The sequence below is a fragment of the Sinohyriopsis cumingii genome, chromosome 13 (genome assembly GCF_028554795.1).
Source record: "Sinohyriopsis cumingii isolate HCF-2022 chromosome 13, ASM2855479v2, whole genome shotgun sequence".
Lineage (NCBI taxonomy): Eukaryota > Metazoa > Mollusca > Bivalvia > Unionida > Unionidae > Sinohyriopsis > Sinohyriopsis cumingii.
Window position 1 is genome coordinate 26,453,304 of NC_142973.1, and position 23,221 is coordinate 26,476,524.

At 35.7% G+C, this 23,221-nt stretch overlaps 1 protein-coding gene across 1 annotated transcript in view; it reads left to right on the forward strand.

Annotated features, from left to right (window-relative positions):
* LOC149785086 (rho family-interacting cell polarization regulator 2-like) overlaps positions 1 to 23,221 on the forward strand; it is a 186,409-nt gene that overhangs the window by 45,724 nt on the left and 117,464 nt on the right. The window contains exon 2 of the mRNA XM_089978830.1: positions 15,126 to 15,185. Coding sequence (XP_089834956.1) covers positions 15,126 to 15,185 — 60 coding nt within the window. The remainder of the gene's footprint in view (positions 1 to 15,125; positions 15,186 to 23,221) is intronic.

Consider the following 23,221-nt stretch of genomic DNA (forward strand, 5'->3'; position numbering starts at 1 on the left):
ATTAAAAATTGTCATCATTTGTTTGGACTACCGTTTCTTTAACGAGATCAGCTGAGCATGCAGATACAGAACAAGTGATCAAAAATACTACCCAAATTAACTCATTAATACCTGGTAATTTTTGTCATTTTTGCCTACCATGGGTGTAGGAAACGCATTTTGGGGGCAGCGCTTCCGAATACATCCAAATACATCTGCTTCCAAGAGATTTTCATTTAGCCAGATGACTAGTTGTGTTAGAAACATCATTTTCATTGTCTATTTGACTTGTGCATGTGCAGAAGGGTAAAAATTAGAGTTCTCTTTATGGGGTGGGTGGAGCTGAGTGTGTTTGTTTGCTTGTTGAATTCATCATTTTCATGTCCAGGCCACTTTTTACTCAAGATCACCAACTTTTTCTACTTTTTGCAAAGGTTCACCTGTCTGTGTGCAGTTCAGACCAGTCTGCCTTAGATCTCTGGCCCAAAAGACTAAATTCCAGACATAAAATCCAATTCTGACAATGAGCCAATTGTTTTGTAAAAATATCGGGTTTTAAAAAATATGTTTTTCACTCTGTATTTTGTAACACAAGTAGAAAGTCTAGATTATTGGATATCTTTGTAGAGCTAGTCATCTGTCTACATTTCTGTAATACCACCCACTTTGGTGCATGTCAAATGACCTTGACACTATAGAGTTCAAAAGTAGGGTACTGCCTCCTGTTGCATAAATGTGGTGCCAGGGGTTAATGAGTTAAGTGAACATGTTACTGTTTAGGACAGATTTCCTGCAGTCATTTGACTGATCTCTTTAGACAGTTTTATTGTGATACAGGTTTAGTACACATTTGTAAACTTCACCAATGTAAGGCTCACTGATGGAGTGATAGATTGACTTGTCACTTTACCCATGTAGGAGTCACCCGTAGAGTGATAGATAGACTTGCCATTGGTGACACCTGACTTGCAGAGTGAGCAGTTACTTGGGCAAGAAATATGAAAGGTCCAGTTTGATACTCTGTAGGTTGTCTACTTAATTTTGACCCAGATTTATGTATCTTTTTACATTTCAAACTTTCTTGGTCTAGATTTACTTACCTTTGGTATATTTCCAACTAATTTTATTAAAATATATTGAATTCACTAGATCTGTGTATTTATTTGTTATTCAGTTTTCCAGCACAATTAACCTTACTTGTAGATAACCACATTTTGGTACGTGGAATGTGCACCTTGATTCTGAGCAAGTATGAGGTGAAAAAATTAGTTCTGAGATATAATTTGCTTATGATAACTTGCACTTCGTAATCTTGATGATGCTTCTTCAGATTAACGTTTTAACCACTGTAGATTATATCATTTGAAAAATGACCACTCTTGGTGACTCTAGTAACCACTAGGCCACCAAGAGCATCTGCCTTGGATGTGGGAGGTCGTGGGTTCTTACCCCGTCCGAGTCATACCAAAGACATATATAGTATTAATAGCTGCCTTGCTTGGTGCTCAGCATTAAGAGGTTAGTGTTAGGACTGGTCGGCCTGCTGTCAGGATAATGTGACTCGGTGGGACATGATGCTACATGTCTGCTGCATGATGCAACAGTGCTAGACATCACTTTAAACTGCCACACTGCAGACATCATAGCGATATGACTGAAAAATTGTTAAAGCTACGTTAAAAAATCCAAATCACATACACGCACCTTTGAAAATGTCATACTGAGTCATTGAAGCAGATCACAGAATGGTCACAAAGAAGTATTCGATAATTTTAATGCTGTAATACTTATCTGTTGCTATTGCATAGCTGGTACTTTTCCAGTAGGAAAATGACCACAGTGTATGATGAAAATTTGTCCTCCCATTAGAGTGAACCTGAATCGTGCAGGAGAATCCCATACATCCAGGGCATGAACAAAGGCTGTCATCATTATCTTTTTGGGTTGCCATGTTGTAATGTTCAACATCATTTACATACAGAAGATTGCCAAGTCTCCACATCATGGGTCAACAAGCAGATTGTTGTCTTGTGTACTGTTTTCTTCATGAACATTAAGATTATTCCTTGATTTACTTTTATCACTGTTTAATTAAGTTCTCTTGAGTTTTTTAGAAATTCCTTTGGTGTCCGTCTTGTCATTTTATTTTCTCCTTCTAAGGGTGCTTAAGTATTGCAAATTTTTGGTTTTATTTTATATCAATTTCTAAGCAGCAAAGTATTTTAATTTTGAAGTCAATGGAATCACATGCCAATTATTTCTTTTCCATTCCTTGGTGTTAGGTTGGTCTTAGATTAAAAAAATGTACTAATTGACTATCCAGTATGGCTTCCACAATGGCCATCTTGAAATCTTACGCTTACTCCATGATGGAAAGTTATATCAACAATGGGTTTGCACCTAAAATCTTCATATGATTTCTAGTTGACACTAAATGAAAATAGTACTGATCTGACCACAGAAATGGAAAATATGGTAGCCATTTTGAAAACCTCCTCGTAGATGGAAAGTTATATCAACATGTGGTTTCACTAGAGGACTTATTACAGTGTTCATTTGGTCTTGAATGAAAATCATGTTGATCTGAAATCCTCCATCTTGAAAATCTTGCTGTGGTTATTCCTTAAAAATGTATTGTTGTATAAAAATTGGATTTGCACCAAAGCACTTCTTATGATATTTAATTTGTCCAAGATTAAAATGATGCCTCATAGACATATAGTGTGCAACAGTAAACATATCACTAATTCACAGTGACATGAGGTTGTCACTACGAGTCTTCTAATGGTTTTTCTTAGTCCAAAATGAAAATGGTACCAATCTTGCAGTCTTTATGGTTGCCACATCATCTTATTTGAAAATCTTATCACTGAAGACTATCAGAGATGGTTTCAACACTAGCCAGAAGAAAAGTTCTTTTATGGAATATAGCATCAGTCTCTTTGACATGTTCGAGGGACTGATGTTTTCAAATCAATAGAGTAATACCCCTTGTGATTTTCAGTTCTAGAGTAAACCATGATTCAACCTGAATGTTGATGTTCAAAGATACCATATAATTCCGTAAAAATACTGCAAATAATTATAGTAGATTTTATCAGCAGCCACTATTGACATATGATTGATCAGTTCATAGGTGTGGTGGATACATGGGTGTAGTAGCGTATGGTCAGTTATAAAAATTAGGAGGAAATATATTGTATTTTATATATTATGGTAAAAGGTTAAGATGATTTAGACCAGATTTAAAGCACTTATTTTGAGACTGCGTTAGAGTTGGAAATGCATAAATAATACGTTTCAACTGTAGTACAATTAGGTTTTAAGTCTTGTCGGATAATTGTTACTAGTCAGATACATCATACCTTGGTTGGCACTTAATGCAATGGACCCTTTAAATATCATTGCATAAGGCACTTAATGTGATGGACCCTTTAAATATCATTGCATGAGGCACTTGATGCTATTGACCCATTAAATATCACTGATTGAGGCATGGACCCTTTAAATATCATTGCATGAGGTACTTGATGCAACTGACCTTTTAAATATCACTGCATGAGGCACTTAATGTCATGGACCCTTTAAATATCACTGCATGAGGCACTTAATGCCATGGACCCTTTAAATATTGCATGAGGCACTTAAATGCCATGGACCCATTAAATATTGCATGAGGCACTTGATGCCATTGACCCTTTAAATATCACTGCATAAGGCATGGATCCTTTAAATATCACTGCATGAGGCACTTGATGCCATGGACCCTTTAAATGTCGCTGCATGAGGCACTTGATGTCATTAACCCTTTAAATATCACTGCATGAGACACTTAATGTCATGGACCCTTTAAATATCACTGCATGAGGCATTGACCCTTTAAATATCACTGCATGAGGCACTTAATGTCATGGACCCTTTAAATATCACTGCATGAGGCATTGATCCTTTCAATATCACTGCATGAGGCACTTAATGTCATAGACCCTTTAAATATCATTGCATGAAGCACTTGATATCATTAACCCTTTAAATATCACTGCATGAGGCACTTAATGTCATGGACCCTTTAAATATCACTGCATGAGGCATGGGACCTTTAAATATCATTGCATGAAGCACTTGATGCCACTGACCCTTTAAATATCACTGCATGAGGCACTTAATGCCATGGACCCTTTAAATATTGCATGAGGCACTTAATGCCATTGACCCTTTAAATATTGCATGAGGCACTTGATGCCATTGACCCTTTAAATATCACTGCATGAGGCATGGACCCTTTAAATATCACTGCATGAGGCACTTGATGCCATGGACCCTTTAAATATCGCTGCATGAGGCACTTGATGTCATTAACCCTTTAAATATCACTGCATGAGACACTTAATGTCATGGACCCTTTAAATATCACTGCATGAGGCATTGACCCTTTAAATATCACTGCATGAGGCACTTAATGTCATAGACCCTTTAAATATCATTGCATGAAGCACTTGATATCATTAACCCTTTAAATATCACTGCATGAGGCATGGACCCTTTAAATATCATTTCATGAGGCACTTAATGTCATGGAGTCTTTAAATATCACTGCATGAGGCACTTGATGGCATGAACCCTTTAAATATCACTGCATAAGGTACTTGATGCCGTGGATACATTAAATATCACTGCATGAAGCACTTAATGCAATGGACCCTTTAAATATCACTCCATAAAGCACTTGATGCCATGGACTCTTTAAATATCATTGCTTGCTTGAAGCACTTAATGCCATGGACCCTTCAGATATCACTCCATAAGTCACTTAATGCCATGGACCTGTTAAATATAAATGGATTCTACATGTAAATGGCAGTTAATTTTGCTTACTGTAGGTATTTCCTTTTTTTATTGATCCAGCTAATATGTTTGTACCACACATAATTTTTTTATAGCATTTTGTTACTGCAATGTCATTAATTTTTTGTGCAGTTTATAAAATAATTTTTTTAGACATACAGATAGGTAAAATATTTATTATAATTTTCTGTAGCAAGTATAGGTTTGCATGCTTTGAATATTTTTATGATCAAATAATCTGGCAGAGGAGAGTATTTTTTGATGCATCAGTAGTGAACAAAATATTACAAGGTATGGAATATAAGAGATGTTACATTTTTGAAATAATTTTTACTGGAAATTGAAGGGTTACTACTGGACTAAAGATAATAGACTTTATATTGCACTTGGCTGGGGTTTGATGCGGGAGGTTGCAGGTTTGAACCCCTGCGAAGTCACACCAAAGACTTACAAAAATGGTACTAACAGCTGCCTCGCTTGGCGCTCAGCATTAAGAGTTCATGTTAGGCCTGGTTGGCCCAGTGTCAGGATAATGTGACTGGGTGGGACATCATGCTACATGTTTGTGGCATGATGCCTCAGTGCTAGACATCACTATAAACTGTCACACTGCAGACATTGTAGCGATATGACTGAAATTTTTTTAAAGCTACGTTAAAAATCTAAATCACACACACACACCCCCATTTGAAATGCAGTTTAAGTTACTGCTCAGTTAGTGTCATTTGCATATAAGCAATCAGTTCTTTGTGGCAGAAAGATTGGAAGGTCCCTTGCACATTGATTTGCATTTTGTTTCCTAATGATTTTTCCCAGAAGAATATATTCTGTTGATTAGCTTGTTATGTACAGTATTGAGTATCATATTAGGTACTCGTGCAAAGTTGGCACCTTTCCATATGAATTTGTCTACATTTCTTTTCATATAGGCGTTCCCAGTGTTGAAAATTTTATAACTAAATAAAAAATGTACCAAGTGCTCTGTTTTCAAATCTCTCCTTAAGAGGACCATTTAGTAGATTCCACCCCCACCCACCCCATTAAAAATGCTTAGTAGATTTGGTTCCCCATTCATTCTTGTCTTCAAGTATCAATAATTTTTATATCAAAATATGGCATCAGTAGGAAAAAGGTTGTATTGACAAGAATTGGGTGTACAGCACATGACATGATGAATCTTGATAATGCTGACAAAATCCTCTTTAATCTAGCGCATTTGATGTAATGTATACATTGTGCATGTGTGAAATTATTTGGATAAATTTTGTGAGGTTAAAGTTCATCATATTAAGTGTACACTGGCAGTTGTCATAAATAATATCCGATCACACGTAAATTCTAGAGGACAAAACATGAAACATGCATCCTCTCCCAAGTATGCATAGCATCCTTTCCAAGTAGCAACAAGATACGAAACATGCATAGCATCCTTTTCAAGTAGCAACAAGACATCAAACACGCATAGCATCCTCTTCCAAGTAGCAACAAGACATGAAACATGCATAGCATCCTTTTCGAGTAGCAACAAGTACGGATCACTGCCATCTCACCTCTGTCTGCATCGGTTCAAGTCTCAGTTTCTACTAATGTGGTTATGTGAGAATGCTTGCCAGTAGCTTCTCGTGGGTAGGTGGTTCTTTCCGGTTTTTTACCCCCGGATTCTTCTTCCACCATTAATACTGGCCGCCATGTATACCCTATCTTGTGCTGAAAAATGGCATTAAACCCTACAACAACAACAACAAAATCAAGTAGCAACAAAACATGAAATATGCACAGCATCCTCTTCCAAGTAGCAACAAGACCTGAAACATGCATAGCATCCTTTCCAAGTAGCAGTAAGATCTGAAACATGCATAGCATCCTTTCCAAGTAGCAGTAAGACATGAAACATGTATAGCATCCTCTTCCAAGTAGCAGCAAAACATGAAAACATGCATAACATCCTCTTCCAAGTAGCAACAAGACATGAAACATGCATAGCATCCTCTTCCTTGTAGCAAGAAAACATGAAACATGTGTAGCGTCCTTTCCAAGTAGCAACAAGACATGAAACATGCATAGCATCCTCTTCCAAGTAGCAACAAGACATGAAACATGCATAACATCCTCTTCCAAGTAGCAGCAAGACATGAAACATGCATCCTTTCCAAGTAGCAGTAAGACATGAAACATGCATAGCATCCTCTTCCATGTAGCAAGAAAACATGAAACATGTGTAGCGTCCTTTCCAAGTAGCAACAAGACATGAAACATGCATAGCATCCTCTTCCAAGTAGCAACAAGACATGAAACATGCATAACATCCTCTTCCAAGTAACAAAAAGACATGAAACATGCATAGCATCCTCTTCCATGTAGCAAGAAAACATGAAACGTGTAGCGTCCTTTCCAAGTAGCAACAAGACACGAAACATGCATAACATCCTCTTCCAAGTAGCAACAAGACATGAAACATGCATAGCATCCTTTTCAAGTAGCAACAGAACATGAAACATGCATCCTTTCCAAGTAGCAACAAGACATGAAATGTGCATAGCATCCTCTTCCAGGTAGGAAAAAGGCATGAAACATGCATAACATCCTCTTCCAAGTAGCAACAAGACATGAAATGTACACAGCATCCTCTTCCAGGTAGCAGCAAGACATGAAACATACATAGCATCCTTTTCAAGTAGCAACAGAACACGAAACATGCATCCTTTTCAAGTAGCAACAAAACATGAAACATACATAGCATCCTCTTCCAAGTAGCAACAAGACATGAAATGTGCATAGCATCCTCTTCCAGGTAGCAACAAGACATGAAACATGCATAGCATCCTTTTCAAGTAGCAACAAGACATGAAATGTGCATAGCATCCTCTTCCAAGTAGCAACAAGACATGAAACGTGCATAGCATCCTTTCCAAGTAGCAACAAAACATGAAACATGCACAGCATCCTCTTCCAAGTAGCAACCAGACATGAAACATGCATAGCATCCTCTTCCAAATAGCAACAAGACATGAAACATGCATAGCATCCTCTTCCAAGTAGCAACAAAACATGAAACATGCATAGCATCCTCTTCCAAGTAGCAACAAGACATGAAACTTGCATAGCATCCTCTTCCAAGTAGCAGCAAGACATGAAACATGCATAGCATCCTCATCCTTTCTTGTTTTGCAAGTTAAGGCAAAGAAGCTGCGTCATATTTCATTTTTTTTAAAATAATTGTTTTGAGATTGTCAACCACTGAGCAGTTCTTATCATTGTAGATAATTTAAAAAAATACACAGAAAGTTAACCTCTAGATTTTGGTTACTACCCATCAAACTTCAGTGAAGAAGAAATGTCTTAGTTATCCTTCAGATAAAACTGAGATAATCCCTTTAAAAATCTCAACAACTAGTGGAATAAGTATCATTGTGGTATTATGGTGACAGGAAACTTAGATACCACTGTTTTGAGTACATTGGTATATTGAATAGCATTGCTTTGGATAGCATTATTCAAGTACATTGGATAGCATCGTTTTGAGCACATTGGATAGCATTGTTTTTGAATGCATTATTACATTGGATTGCATTGTTTTGAGTGCATTATTACATTGGATTGCATTGTTTTGAGTGCATTGGTACATTGAATCGCATTGTTTTTATTACATTGGATAGCATTGTTTTGAGTGCATTATTACATTGGATAGCATTGTTTTGAGTACATTGGCACATTGGATAGCATAGTTTTTAATATTTTGGATAGTATTGTTTTGGGTGCATTTGTACATTGGATAGATTGTTTTGAGTACATTGGACAACATTGTTTTGAGTTCATTATTACATTGGAGTGCATTGTTTTGAGTAAATTGGTACATTGGATGGCATTGTTTTGATTGCATTATTACATTGGATAGCATTGTTTTGAGTTCATTGGATAGCATTGTTTTGAGTACATTGGTACATTGAATAGCATTGTTTTGAGTATTTTGGATAGTATTGTTTTGAGTGCATTGGTACATTGGATAGCATTGTTCTGAGTGCATAGGTACATTGGATAGCATTGTTTTGAGTACATTGGACAACATTGTTTTGGGTGCATTGATACATTGGATAGCATTGTTTTGAGTACATTATTACTGGATAGCATTGTTTTGAGTACATTGGGCAGCATTGTTTTGAGTGTATTGGTACATTGGATAGTTTTGTTTTGAGTACAATGGTATATTGGATAGAAATATTTTGAGTACATTGGTATATTGAAATAGCATCGTTTTGAGTATGTTGGATAGCATAGTTTTGAGTACATTCAACACAATCTGGTGGACACCAAGAATGATGGCATGTAAGTCATTTTTCATGCTACAGTAAAACCTGATTTGAGTGACTAATGCTTAGAGTGACATATCATTTACTACCAAAATTTGTCATGCATGGATGACAATTTTATTGTATAAATGCACTGCCATGAACAGCTCCATGCTGAATGTGATGAGAGACCATGATTTGTGGGCAAGATATGAGTTTCAACACTGCTAAGACTGATCACATTGCAAAACCAGACCTTTATTTAATCCTCGTTAACTGTGTTTACAGAGGAATGTCTGCTGGCATGATTGTTTTGAACCCAGCTTAAACCAAAGAAAAGGACTTTATTTATTTTTACTGTCTGTTCAACCTATGGGTAACATCATATGCTAATGACTGTAAACCAGACCAAAGTACATATCACTAACCACCTTTGTAGTACCAAGTTATGTACAGCCACATTATGAGCAACTGTTTCTTCTGTAAAGAAAGCAGGCGTGGAAGAACAGTTCTGATGCACATATTGTATCTATATTATGATAACCCAATACATTGCTGGTAATGTCATAATGAGAAAATCTTCTGATCCAGCTTTGATTTGAGCATGTTGAGTATATCACATCGTGTGGGTTGTTTATGGGGTTAATATATAATGTCTGGAGTGAATTAGGTCTTTTCCTCATAAGAATGTTACTATTATTTTCTGTACAAGTTGTATAAGGCACTCACTTTTACTAATTGCTCACACCTCACCACTGCCTGTGTAGATTTGAGTCTCAGCTCAGCCATTATGGGTATTGAGAAAGCTTGGCAGGAGCTTCCCATGCGTCCATGGTTTTCTCTCTTAGGTTCTTCTGCCACCAAATATACTGGCTGCCATGTAAAGCCTATCATGTGCTGAAAATTATATATGGTGTTAAATCCATAAAACAAAACTAGATCGGTTATTTATATGGTGATTTTAAATTTGTTTTGTTGTTTGTTGCTTTATTGATGTTGCAGTTATTAAAATCCAAACACAAAGTTGACAGTACTACTGTTTGATCCTGTCAGCTGTTCACTGTAGCACATTATTTATTTACTTTGTGTAAATCAAATAATCTATAATATGGTGTGGGAGAATTTAACATGTGGCTTTCGTCTCTAAATTTAAAAAAATCATTAAAAAACTGGACAAGTTAAATCTGCCCTCGATTTAATTGGTACATGTATGTTCCATATTTACCCAAGCCTGATTGGAACAGCTGTACAGTTGCTTCACAAATATAATTACGAAGGTTTTATGATAGGTGTATATCTTTATTGCTATATAAAAATATTTTGAGATGAATGCATGTGATAAACATTGAATATATAAGCAAATTCATGTACGGTCATAGTGGGTATTATCTTGAACCAGTTTAAGTTCATCCATGAAAACTGGACCTCCTGAACAGAACTTTTATGAGAGACCACCTGTCTTAAAAGACCACTATTTGTTGGTAGAATGGTGGTCTCCCATGACAGGTTTTATATTATTAGGAATGAAGTAATGTATGTACATGTAGTCTTGTTATTATCGTCATACTTTATTTAGTACCTCAAAAATGGTGCCAGTACTTGTTACTTGTCAATCTCAGAAAGCTGAATCCTTTCAGGTTAGCACCAAAAAAATGTTAAACCCTGAAAGCTTTGCCTATTACAGGCACTCCCAAATCTAAAATAAGCTGAAAAGGGCACCAAAATTAGAATAAATGTGACAGTAATATTGCTGATAACAGAAGTTATATATCTACTGTCAGGCCATAATTGGATGGGCATTTAAGCCTGGCTTAGTTCATGCCTTAGGGCATGACATGAGGCTGACTGTATGCCCTGTCACTTTGAAGAATTGACCCAAGCCTGATGAGCCTTTTGGTAATTGTTTTGACAAATGAAGACTAGGGGACAGTAGGATTACTAATCAGGATTTCAGACAAGCATGTGCAGCCATTAAAAATATTGGTAGAGATTTATATGAGTAGAAGGACATAATATACCAGTCTTCATGTCACTTAAATATAAACATCCTCGTAGATGGTTAGAGTTGTTGTACCCTCCTAGTGAAGATCAGAATGATCATAACATTTCTTGAGACATCACCTAATCTGAATATAATTTGAAACATAATTAATTTTAACATCACATGCATATTCCAGGAATAAGGAAGACAATTTTAGTTGCAGAAAATGTTTTTTGATTCTGATTCTAAAATTTACAAGTCTAAGAAAATGTTTCACACTCTGAAAAAGAGACCCATGCTCAGATGCCGCTTCAGTACTTATATTAAGGATGAGGAACTGAATACCTCCAAGGTGATTATTAAGCCTTTGAAAAGAAACTTGAAGGAAAAGGAGAAATACTGGAATTTTTATTCTAAAGGTTCAATTTCATCAAAGGATACATCTTTGCCAGATGGAATAAATTGCAGTTCAAAAAGTAAAAATATTGACCAATGTCAAGTAGATCATCATGGTTCATATAATTCATGTCATTTGTTTGATCGCAAATCTGCCGTGAGCAAAGAGACTTGTTGTAACTCCTCTTCCCCCAAAGTCAGCTTTGTGCCTATTTCACCAGATGATTGTGCTCAGGATGAGAGCAGTTTTAGATTTAAAATTTGCAGTAGTCCAGGAACAGAAAGGGATGATGTTGGCATGGTTTTTGGGGCAATTAAAAAGGAATCAAAGAAGAGTACATACAGCAGTAAGGATCTGTATGTTCTTTTCTTCATTGGTATGTACACATTGTATCCTCAGATTGAGGTGTATTATCCCAAAAGATAGATTTGTGTGGTTTTGCAATAATTAGTGATAAAATATGTATTGATTTTTTTTTACTTTTCATTATTTCATTTGTTGACCCTGGAAAAATACTCAGAATATTTTAGTTTTAAAATATAACATGCTTCAGATTAATGAATACAGTCAAACCTGTCTTAAAAGACCACTGCTGTGTGAGACCACCTGTCTTGATCATATTTTCAATGCACAGATTTATTGATTATATAGCATTGTGACCTGTTATGACAGACTACCTGTCTTCAGAGACTATACTTTTTTGGAACAAAAGGCAGACTTTCAATACAGGTTCTGCTGTATATCGTAAGTAGCATAGATGACAAATGTATAAGCACAGCGAAAATGCTAACAACACAGACCCTGATCTGTTTGCACATTAAATGACGGTAGATCAGCAATTTTGATTGTTGTTCTGATTATTCCTAACAACCTGTATAAACCCAGCATATTGATCTGCGTGGTTTACAGTTGGAATTGACTTATAAGCATTTACATACTGTAGTTATCTCTGCCAAATTTTGAGGATATTGACTTCATCCTGTGAGACAGATATTTTTTTATGTGGAATCACTTTTAAGAAACTTGTTGGTAATGCACGGCCAGAGAGAATCTTGAACTTTTAAAGAATGAAGTTTAGATAATACATTTTTTAAGGATTTTATTTTTATTACTTGCATCTTTTATTTTTTAATACATAATAAAGACTTGTAACAGCTGTACCTTTTGTCTTTTATCATGTTTATTTGGAAAGGTTTATCTTCCTGATGCTTTTTTGCAGTTTTCTATCAGGAAATGTTTAGAAATTGCCATTGAATTCACACTGTTAAGCCAGCTTTTGTGTGTTCAGGTGCTCTTGAACCTTATAATACATACATAGCATGATAGGGGATTTTTTCTTCTGCCATCTGCTTTATTTTGGTTTCTTATCTGTGGTATGACCAATCATTATAAAGATGTTTACAATGTATTATAAAACTGGTACTGTTTTCTAACTAGATCATCTGAACATCAATGAAGGGATGTTACTTGATTGCCTGTGCTTAGATGTTATGATGGAATCAAGTTTTTTGTTGTTCAGACCATTTCATCAATTATACAGTGGTCCACTATATAAATGTTCCCCCACCAACCCCACCACCACCATGAGTTACCACTTGTAATTTGCAGCCAAAGTAATTTTGCATCGGCAATTTTGTATTCAAAAGTACCCAGCTTGAATGATCACTCCTTTAATGGGGGCGCTCACCAGTTATTATGTACTTTTGAGAGAGTGACATCTGTATGGTGAAGTTGTTTGCATTTAAAACATGCACAGCGGAGAGATTGTTGGCATACCTCTATGCTACTTTAATGTAATGTTGCTGACATTTCTTTGGATATTGTACTTTTGGAAATTGTACATGATCTAAGCACACTGCTAACTAAAATGACTGCTCGCTTGTGCTAAAAAAATCAGCCTGAGTTAGTCTAAAGTACACTATCTGTAGCAGCTATTAAAATAGGGAAAATGAATTTCGCCAGACTAGACAATACCAGCTTCTGAAAGTGCAATGAATGAATTACCAAATATATAAAATGTAAAAAAAGTTATCGGTTCTTTTTTTATACAATATGCCTCTAAAGTTCAGGAAGTGAAAATAACCAAGTGGAGCTAGCACTTTTTTGAAAGGTGCATATCTGGACTAAGGCCAAACTGTATACTCTATAACCCATATTACATTCATTAATCATACACCAAAATAAAGGGAATTAAAGGTTCTTTGAACTATACCTAAGATATACAAGGTCATTTTTAAGTAGCCAGTATAACTAGTGAGGAAAGTCTGGGAAATTCTTTTTCTTTACAATTTTAACCCTTTGCAAAATATGAAACTATAGAATGCCACCAATACAGTTAGCATCTGTATGCCTCATGATTTGACATTTACAGGGTTTGCAGATGGAAATCTCGTGATTATTTTTCATTATTTCTAAATTCTAAATTGACAATGACATTTCCTTCATCATGCTGAAAAGTATGTAACTTTAATCCATACAAAGAGACAAGTAATTGATCCATTTATTCTTACTGTTATGTGTTCCTTAGTTGTCTGATTTTTAGTTTGATGCACTTATCCCCTGAGTCACACATACAGTGGGGTCCAAAAACAAACCACAGCGCAAATGAGGGAACAAGTTACCAAGGGAAATTTGAAAAATTAAGACAGTGAAAAGAGATCTTGTGGGGGGGTCTCATTGGAGAATACTTGTTTTATAATCAAATAATGAACAGTTGTCGATAAATTGCTAATTTTTTATCCACTTGATTGTTTACAATGTTATCAAAGTTTTTCATGAATTTTCATGGTGTTTCATTTTCTGTCTACAGAACTGATGAATATTACTAATTAGTAATAATAAATAATGGCCTGTACATCGAAAACTGCTCAGACCTATTGATCTGCCATCCTATAATGTGCTCACAGATTTGGATCTATGAATTTTTGTTAGGAGTAATCAGTAGAACAAGCAACATAGATCATGATCTGCCAATGCAGTTTGTGTCAGTGGTTCAGGGTCTATGTTTTTTGCAGTTCTTCTTGAGTATACATCATATCATTAATAAGTACTACCAGTTGTGGAATTTAATCTCAAGGTTATTCATATTTATTCTCACTTTTTTTTCGTCTATGGATGCTCAAGCTCTTATTCATATTTTTGCTGTGAAGTTTTAAGTTTTAATCAGAGTTAGAATTTACAATGAATAAAATCCCATGATATTTAAATAGTTTTGCATTTGGCTGAAGATTTGGTTATTTTTTTTAGTAAGATGTTAACAGTGGATGAATTTTTAAATTCCATGACTAAAGAATTCAGGGATATTTGATTTGCCAGATGAACAATAAAAACCAAGTACACCAAATGTATACTGGAAGCTTCTGGTTGTAATGATTAAGTCAAAGAATATGGTAAGCATCTAAGCAACATTATAGTAAGAAGATGTTAGAAATAGCAAGCAGTGTTGACATTCAGTCAAGGTTTTTATTTTAGTCTTATTTTCAGTGAACATTGTATCATTAGATAGATGCTACCTGTATTGTCACAGGAGGACTCTTAAGTAGGGTTTAATGTACGTACTCATTACTATCGCTAAGTTGAATGGTAACATTAGTGGTTTATAAATCACAAGTGAATTACACGACATCTTTTGTTTCAGGGGGAGAGCTGAAGATATTGCGACGTCCAGGGGTCCTCAGCAATGGGGATCATTTGGAAGGTATGTAATTGCTTTGATCATATACATTAATAAGATGACAATGCAAAGGCTCTTTAAAGGATTTATTAAAACAATTTTGATAGTGTACTTTTTTTTTGAGTCATACTATTAATAGCATATGTATGTTCATACAGTTTTAACATTTTGAACCATTTAGCATGATCCCAATGGAAATGGTGGAGCTCTGAGGTCCATCCAGATATGTTTGTGCAAATGCATGTATTTTTGTAATAACATTTCCAGTTGTAATCTGGTAGAAGATTTGATTAGATTTTCAGGCCAATCTGATTAAAATCATATCTCCACTGTTATACATAAAGATCTGACAGCAACCATTTATGGGTCATGTTCCGGCAACCTATGTTATTACCATAATCACTAATTTTATAAGCCAATCAGATGAAGTCTTATATCTTTGCGTTTGGAGACTGAGCAGTGTGGATGAAGAAAATGAATGTGTGCTGAATGATTTGACTCACTTTCAGATTTATTAAAGCTGCATTTTCATTGGCTAATTCAGAGGTCATCAGAATATGACCCTGTAAGATCATCACCTAGGAGAGCAGAGATCTGATTTTAATCAGATTGATCTACAGGCCATTATAGCAGTTTTAAGCCAAAAACATTTTTTTTTAAAACTTGTTTTTTGGTCTGTAGTGGGTCATGTGTATTTTACAAAGAGAAACATAGTTTGCATTTCCTTGGTTTTTGCATTATTCTGACCATTCTCAATGTCCTTTGTTTGCATTAATCTACTTTTCTTGATAAATATAAAGAATGTCTGTTTGCCTGTAGGATTTGTGATAGAGCGGTCACTGAAATCATCTGCAAATAGAAAAGCTGTCCATCTTATCTTTAAGCTGGTCCAATCCTTTTGACAGGTGATGGATTGAGTATAAAAGAAGATTATGTTTTGGACATCAGCAGTGAAATAATTATAGCTAGTATTTTGTAAAGAGGTATTGACACAAAAGGGAAGGCAGTTAAAAAAGAGACAGAATTCTTGTAAGTGGGGATGGAGGTTCACTCCTTAGCTCAAATTACTGCAGTAGTAGGAAGTAGCATTCCCACTTTGATGTTTAACAGGGAAGGAAGAATGCATTGCGAGATTGGGTTTGTTGCAAGTTGTTTGTGACATGAGATTTATTTCGTTAGCACTGTCTGCAGGTTTGGAGGATGTAGAATAGGCCAGATGTACTTTCCTGCATGTTGTAAGAAGTGCCTAATGATGATAGGAGTAACAGCAGTTAGTGTGCCGGATATGTGACGGAAAGGTTGCATGTTTGAATCCTACCATCTGATCACCCATTAATGTCAGCTATAATAGTATGTCCTTGGGCAAGGCATTGTACTCAATTTTCTATATTATAAACATGAAGCCAAATTATTCTATTAGCCATCATTTATTGTAGCACCTCGTGTATTGCTCTTTCGTTTTATTATGCAATAACATAAAGAATATTTAGCTCAGATTCAGTTATTTGTTTAATTTTTGTAAAATGTATGATGAACTTTGAGACATACTTCTTGAAAACTTTGTATTTACCTGATCCACACTCCACGTTTGTGCAAGCTTTATGCAGAGACTTTTTGCTTTATAATCATTAGCAGTTCACAGCTAAAAATGACATGAGATACCAATTTCATGATTTTTATGTTATGCCTGTAACCCAGTTATTGTGTCTTTATGACCTAATTGTTATTGCATATTTCAGGGGCACATTGCTGTGACCATTTACCATATATACTTTTATATGACCAGTCCTCCAGATCAGTGGATTTGAGTACTGCATATATTCATTTGCATCTTGTATGATCCCTGATTTGCAGTCATATAATGTGCTAGCAAATCTGGGTGTCCACAGTTTGTTATGACTAAACATGTTGAAGATACATCATTGACCTAAATCTGCTGATACATGTGATGGCATATCATGGTCTATGTTGTTTGCAATTGGTACATGAGTATATACCGTACAATATATGCCAGTCTATGTATTAAGTGCTAAATCTTGCTTCCAACAATAAATGATTAACTTCATGAAAAGTCCATGAAAATGTGGAGGGAGCAAGTTGACTATGGTCAAGCTGTTTGGTCAAGCAGTTTCAAGAGCTGATTAGAATGAGTGACCTTTTCCACAATCATGGGACAGAAACAAGGGGATTATATAAAGCCTCATTATTTATATTGAAGCAGAAGAACTCTTGTGATCATTAAAGGATGACAAGTACTCTTTCAGTTTGAATAGTATTAACACATAATTTGTGCAGTCTTTTTGTGGGGGCAATGATTTTTTGGTTTGTTATTTATAGTGATTGGTATTTTTGTGATGGGCTTTAATTGTTCCAAGGATTTGCTGTTGAGATTGATTTTTGTTCATTCATCAGGCAGCCATATTTTTGTCAGGTGAAGCAATCCTTTTAAGTGGATTGTGACAGGACTTTACCAAGGGACTTAGTGTCCACCAGGGACTAAGTCCTACTGAGGTCTCAACACAGATCTCTTGTAAAATGTCTGGGATTTATACTCCATTTATTGTCATTTTGTGGCCCACTGGAATTAATTTATCATGAACTGAGGAGTTTTTTAAAATTTTATTACAACAGATCTATGGCGTTGTGCCTGGGAATGTTTCATGTAGCCATAAAGAGACCAAGTACAGTATCACTTCTTGATGTCATCTGTTTTGCCCAACCACAAATTGTGGTACAATGTATAGTCATTTAGTGTTATCATGATAGTTACATCTGGATAATTTTTAGTCTTGGTTCAAGTCAGTTTTTAGGAATCATTGGTTCAGTGGCAAAGGTAGTGGACATGTGACTGGACAATTGCTGGTTTGATTCCCACCTCTGGCTCAGTTTGAACAGTTTATTGTGGTGTATCCTTGGATAAAGCACGCAAAATCTTGATATAACCATGAAAGTATTGATTATTTCTTGTATAGCCTTGAAAGGTCCTTGATATTGAAGGATGCCTTCAAAACTACTTGAAGTTTATTTTAAAAAGTTGTGTTTTTAGATGCCATTAAATTTGTTTTTAAAAAAACCCACTGAGTTTTGACAAACAAAGAGTAAATATTATCTGAGGGAATTCATAAATTTTAAACTGAGTAAAATAATAAGTAGAATGGGATAAAATCTGGGTGGATCAAAAGGTGCATGATGCAAATGGTTACCAATTGTAGTAGCCTCCTTTGCTCTATTGATGTAGTTATGTGTTTTTCTTCTTACTTATGGAAAAGTTCAGTTTAGATGAGCAAGAATACTTCTTAAAACTTTCAGATGTTGAAAAATTGCTTGAAAACAAAAAATTGTCAGGACTGTACAAGCTGTTGCTGCATGCAGCAAACACCAAACCAAACCAAACCAAACCAGTCAGGTCAGTTTTTAGGCGTTGTAAGAGGGGCATTCATGTTCCAGTTTGAACACATTTCTAGTTGTAGTAATTTTCTTCCATATTTGTGTAAAGTTGCAAATCAAAAATACATTTTCAAATTTTAATAAACTTGCTAAATATGAAAAAGAAATAAAACCGAGTTCAGTTTCTGTGAAGCCCACCTAACGGTGGAAGCTTAAAACCCCCGAATCATTTTGTCTGTGTATGCTCACATTAGATTAAGATCAACATTCATGTGTCTTATGGTATGGACTAGTATTTGTTGTGATTTGTCTGTCCAGAAGTTTCATCTTCTCACAGACTGTGAGACAAATTTTAAATAATTTCAACCAAACTGCTAAACTGATTTCAACCAACCTGCTAGACCAAGTTCAGCTAATGTCAACCAAACTGCTAGACAAATTTCAACCAATGTCAACCAAACTGCTGGACCAAGTTCAGCCAATGTCAACCAAACTGCTAGACCAATTTCAAGCAAACTGTTAGACCAATTTCAGCCAAACTGCTGGACCAGTTTCAACAAACTATCATAAAGGCCTTTCAAGATTGTTCAAACAATGCTAATTCAGCATTAAATGTGGATGCTGTTACTAAAATAGAAAACCTTAACACAGTACCTTCAAAATCAATGAACATATTTTAATAAAATTTTAAAGAAAGCTTTCTAATATGAAGCAGTATCATTTGTAGAATATAATGTGGTTTGGTGGATACACCCTTTTATTTGCAAAAAAGTAAGACATTTTCAACAGTGTGACTGAAGTAAGAAAGAAAAAAATGTTTATAATGCATTCAGCTGATTTTCCAGTGTGATTTTTAGCTATACTGGTCATAAAGTAGAAGAGCTTATAGGATGGCCTGTTGTCTGTCAATCCATTAATTAACACATTAACCCCTAAAGGTTTTTGTCATTTTCGCCTGAAAATTGAGTAGGAAACACATTTTGAAAGCTATTTCTGAATAGATCTGAAAACACCAAATCCCAGGTGATCTTTCAATAACATACTGCCTAGTTGTGTTAGAAACATCATTTTGCATTGGCTATTTGGCTCGCGCATGAGTAGAAGGGTAAAAGTTTTTTTGTTGTTGTTGGTTTCTTTTGGTTTTGTTTTGTTTTGCCAAACGGTACCATTATTTTTGTATTGAGACCACTCTTTATTCCAAATGCCCATCTTATCCTACTTTTTGCAAAGGTTTATCTGTCTGTTTGCAGTTCATACTGGTTTGCCTTAGATCTGAGACCGAAAAGTCTAAAATCCAGACACAAAATCAGATTCCGACCACGGTCAAATTTTGGGTAAAAAAACTTTCGGTCCAAAAAATGAGTTTTTTTAAAATCTGTATTTTGTAGTACAACTAGATATTCCAGATTATTTGGTATCATTGTAGAGCTACATCTGTCTACCTTTCTATAATACCACCCACTTTAGTGTATCATGCATGACCATGATGCTACCGAGCTCAGCAGTAGGCTACTACCTCCTGCCACGTTAACTCGTTGCTAGGGGTTAATGTGTTAACACAGACTTGTTATTGCTACTCCTCTAAAACTCATTGCAGGATTGCCTTGAAACTTTACAGACACATGTTTGCCCAAAAGTCTGGTTGGTGTGAACTGAAAATGGTTCAGTTCAAACATTCAAGGGGGTTGCCTAGGCAGCCATCATCAATTTTTTTATTGCTTCTTTGTAAATGGAGAATTATATATATGGAGGTTTCACATAAAGACTTTTCATGATGTCTGTTTGGTCCTGAATTGAAAATGGTGCTGCTCAGACATCCAGTATGGCTTCCACAGCAGCTATGCTTAAAATAATACTTTTGCTGCTCCTCCTGAATTGATGGTCACATCTACATGGATCTTCAGTCATATACGTGCTATGATGTCTGCTTGATCCTAAATGAAATGGTGCTGATCTGAAGTTTGTTGTGGCTGGCATGGCAGGCATCTTGAAAAGTGTTTCTACTCCTCCTGAACCAAAAGTCATATGGGCATGATGTTTTTTTCATCACAGCAGCCATTTTGAAAATATTGTTATTGCTACTCCATCTGAAGGATGATTGTATCAGCAAGGTGTTTTCATTAAAAAAATTATGAAGTCTACTGTAATTGTTCCTGTGTGTATGTGTGTGACATGGATTTTTAATGTAGCTTTAACAATTTTTCAGTCATATTGCTATGATGTCTGCAGTATGGCAGTTTGTAGTGATGTCTAGCACTGGGGCATCATGCCACAGACATGTAGCATGATGTCCACCCAGTCACATTATCCTGACACCAGGCTGACTAGTCCTAACACTAACCTCTTAATGCTGAGCGCCTTTGGTATAACTCTGCTGGGGATTGAACCCACGACCTCCGCATCCAAGGCAGATGCTCTAACCACTAGGCCACCGGAGCGGTTTGTTCCTAAATGAAAATTATCCCAATCTGACATCAGTTATAGCCACTGAATAGCCATCTTGAAACTCGTGTTATTGCTACTTCTCCTAAACGTAGTCATATCGGCATGGGGTTTTCACAGGAAACCTTTTTTGTAGTGTCAAGTTGGTCATAAACAAAAGTTGTGTCAATCTGATATTCACAGTGGCCATATTAAAAATATTATTGCTATTTCTTCTAGATGGAAAGTCATATTGGCATTAGGTTTTACTTGAAGATGTCATCGTTAGTATTAAGGGAAAGGTATTTTGGGGGCTATTTCTGAATACATCATAATACATCAACGTTCAACAGATTTTCCATGAGACTAATGCCTAGTTGTATTAGAAACATCGTTTTCTACTGGTTATTTTGCTTGTGCATGAGCAGAAGGGTAAAAGTTGGAGTTCTTTTTTTCTTTTTCTTAATGCACCCATCATTTTTGTATGGAGACCACTCTTTATTCCAAATGCCCACCTTATCCTAGTTTTTGCAAAGGTTCATCTATCTGTGTGCAGTTCAGACCGGTCTGCCTTAGATCTGAGACCAAAAGGTCTAAAATCCAAACACAAAATCGGATTCCGACCAAGTGCGAAGTTTGGGTTTATAAAAAAAACGGGTCCAAAAAATTAGGTTTTTCCCTCAGTATTTTGTAGTGCAACTAGAACGTCCAGATTATTTGATATCATTGTAGAGCTATATCTGTCTGCTTTTTTGTAATACCACTCACTTTGGTGTATCTTAAATGACCTTGATGCTGCAGAGCTCGGAAGTAGGGTACAGCCTCATCACTCCTACAGGCGGGATTGGGGCTGAATGAGTTAAGGCCTAAAATATGGCTGCCAAATCTTGTCACTAATGCTACTGAATAGATGGTCATATCAACAAGGGGATTTCAGTGAAAGTCTTCTAATGGTTAAAGTGATGCTAATCCTTTAAAGTTTTGTTTGTAAAGCCTCAAGCTGCCATCACCAAAAATAGACAAATCTTTTCCTTGTTTATCAACATTTGCATTTTTTTTTAAGCATCAAAACTTCAAAACCTCCTGGCCAATTTCAATAAATATGGCATTAAGTATCCTGCAAGACAGGTCCTTTATTTTTGTACTGAAGATGTCAGTCTCCTCTCAATGTGATATGGTTAGTAAAAGAAATAGAAAACATTTAAATGTCTTCATCAAAACCACCAAACAGAATTTAAGCAGATTTGACATAAAGCACCCTAACATCAACACCTTTAAAAAAATTGGTTAAACTTTGATCTATTATCTCCACTATTGCTCAGAACAAAGAAACCTTTACTTCATGTATTGTCTTAGGCCAGTGAATAAAATTTGACCAAGCATTCTGGTATGAAGACCTTTTACATTTATGCATATACAAATGATGCAAATGAGAAGTCATAAAAATTGGCTGCTTTTTACTAAATATGTACAAATCTTCCATTACTCCTAAAAGACATTATAAAAAAACATGTTTGAATGTCTTTGAAACAAATTTATACAAAGATGCAATTCTGCCATCAAATGAAGTTAGAGAAAACAATGATACAACTTCATGCTAAACAAAACTTAAACCAGCTTTGACACAAACATACTAGCATTGGGGCCGTCAGTGGACAAATGATGCTAATACTTGATTAATTATTGATGAACATTTAAAAAAGAGTAGAGAAACCTTGAAAATTTGTGTTTATAGCATATGGAATCAGCAACAACAGGATAAATTTGAAAAGAAAGAATCCCACAGACCAGATTTCTTGGCAAACTATACTGGCATTTGGCCACAGTGTATTAGGAAGATGTTAGCCAGGTGAGAAATGTCAGGCACAATTGGGCCTCTTGTTTGTATATGTTTGCAACAAGATGAAGTGAATTTTGTTATTTTTTCTGCCCATCTGTCTATCCATCTCTCTATTACCAATTTTGTTTCCATGCAATAAAAAGTTATTTATGATCTGAGTTGGGAACTTTGTGGATGGCTTGTATTTGGGGTAAGGAAGAAACCAATTTAGGTCAAAATCTGAAAGGTCATGGTTGCTTTGATTGAATGTTCCTCATTCTACAGTTACCAAACTTTGTAACTGGCTTGCACTTGGTTAATGTTGTTGTTGTGGGTTCAATTTAATATTTCAGTGCATGATAAATACATGGCAGCCAGTATAACTGGTGGAAAAGGAACCCAGGGAAAACTAGTAAGAACCACTGAGACACAA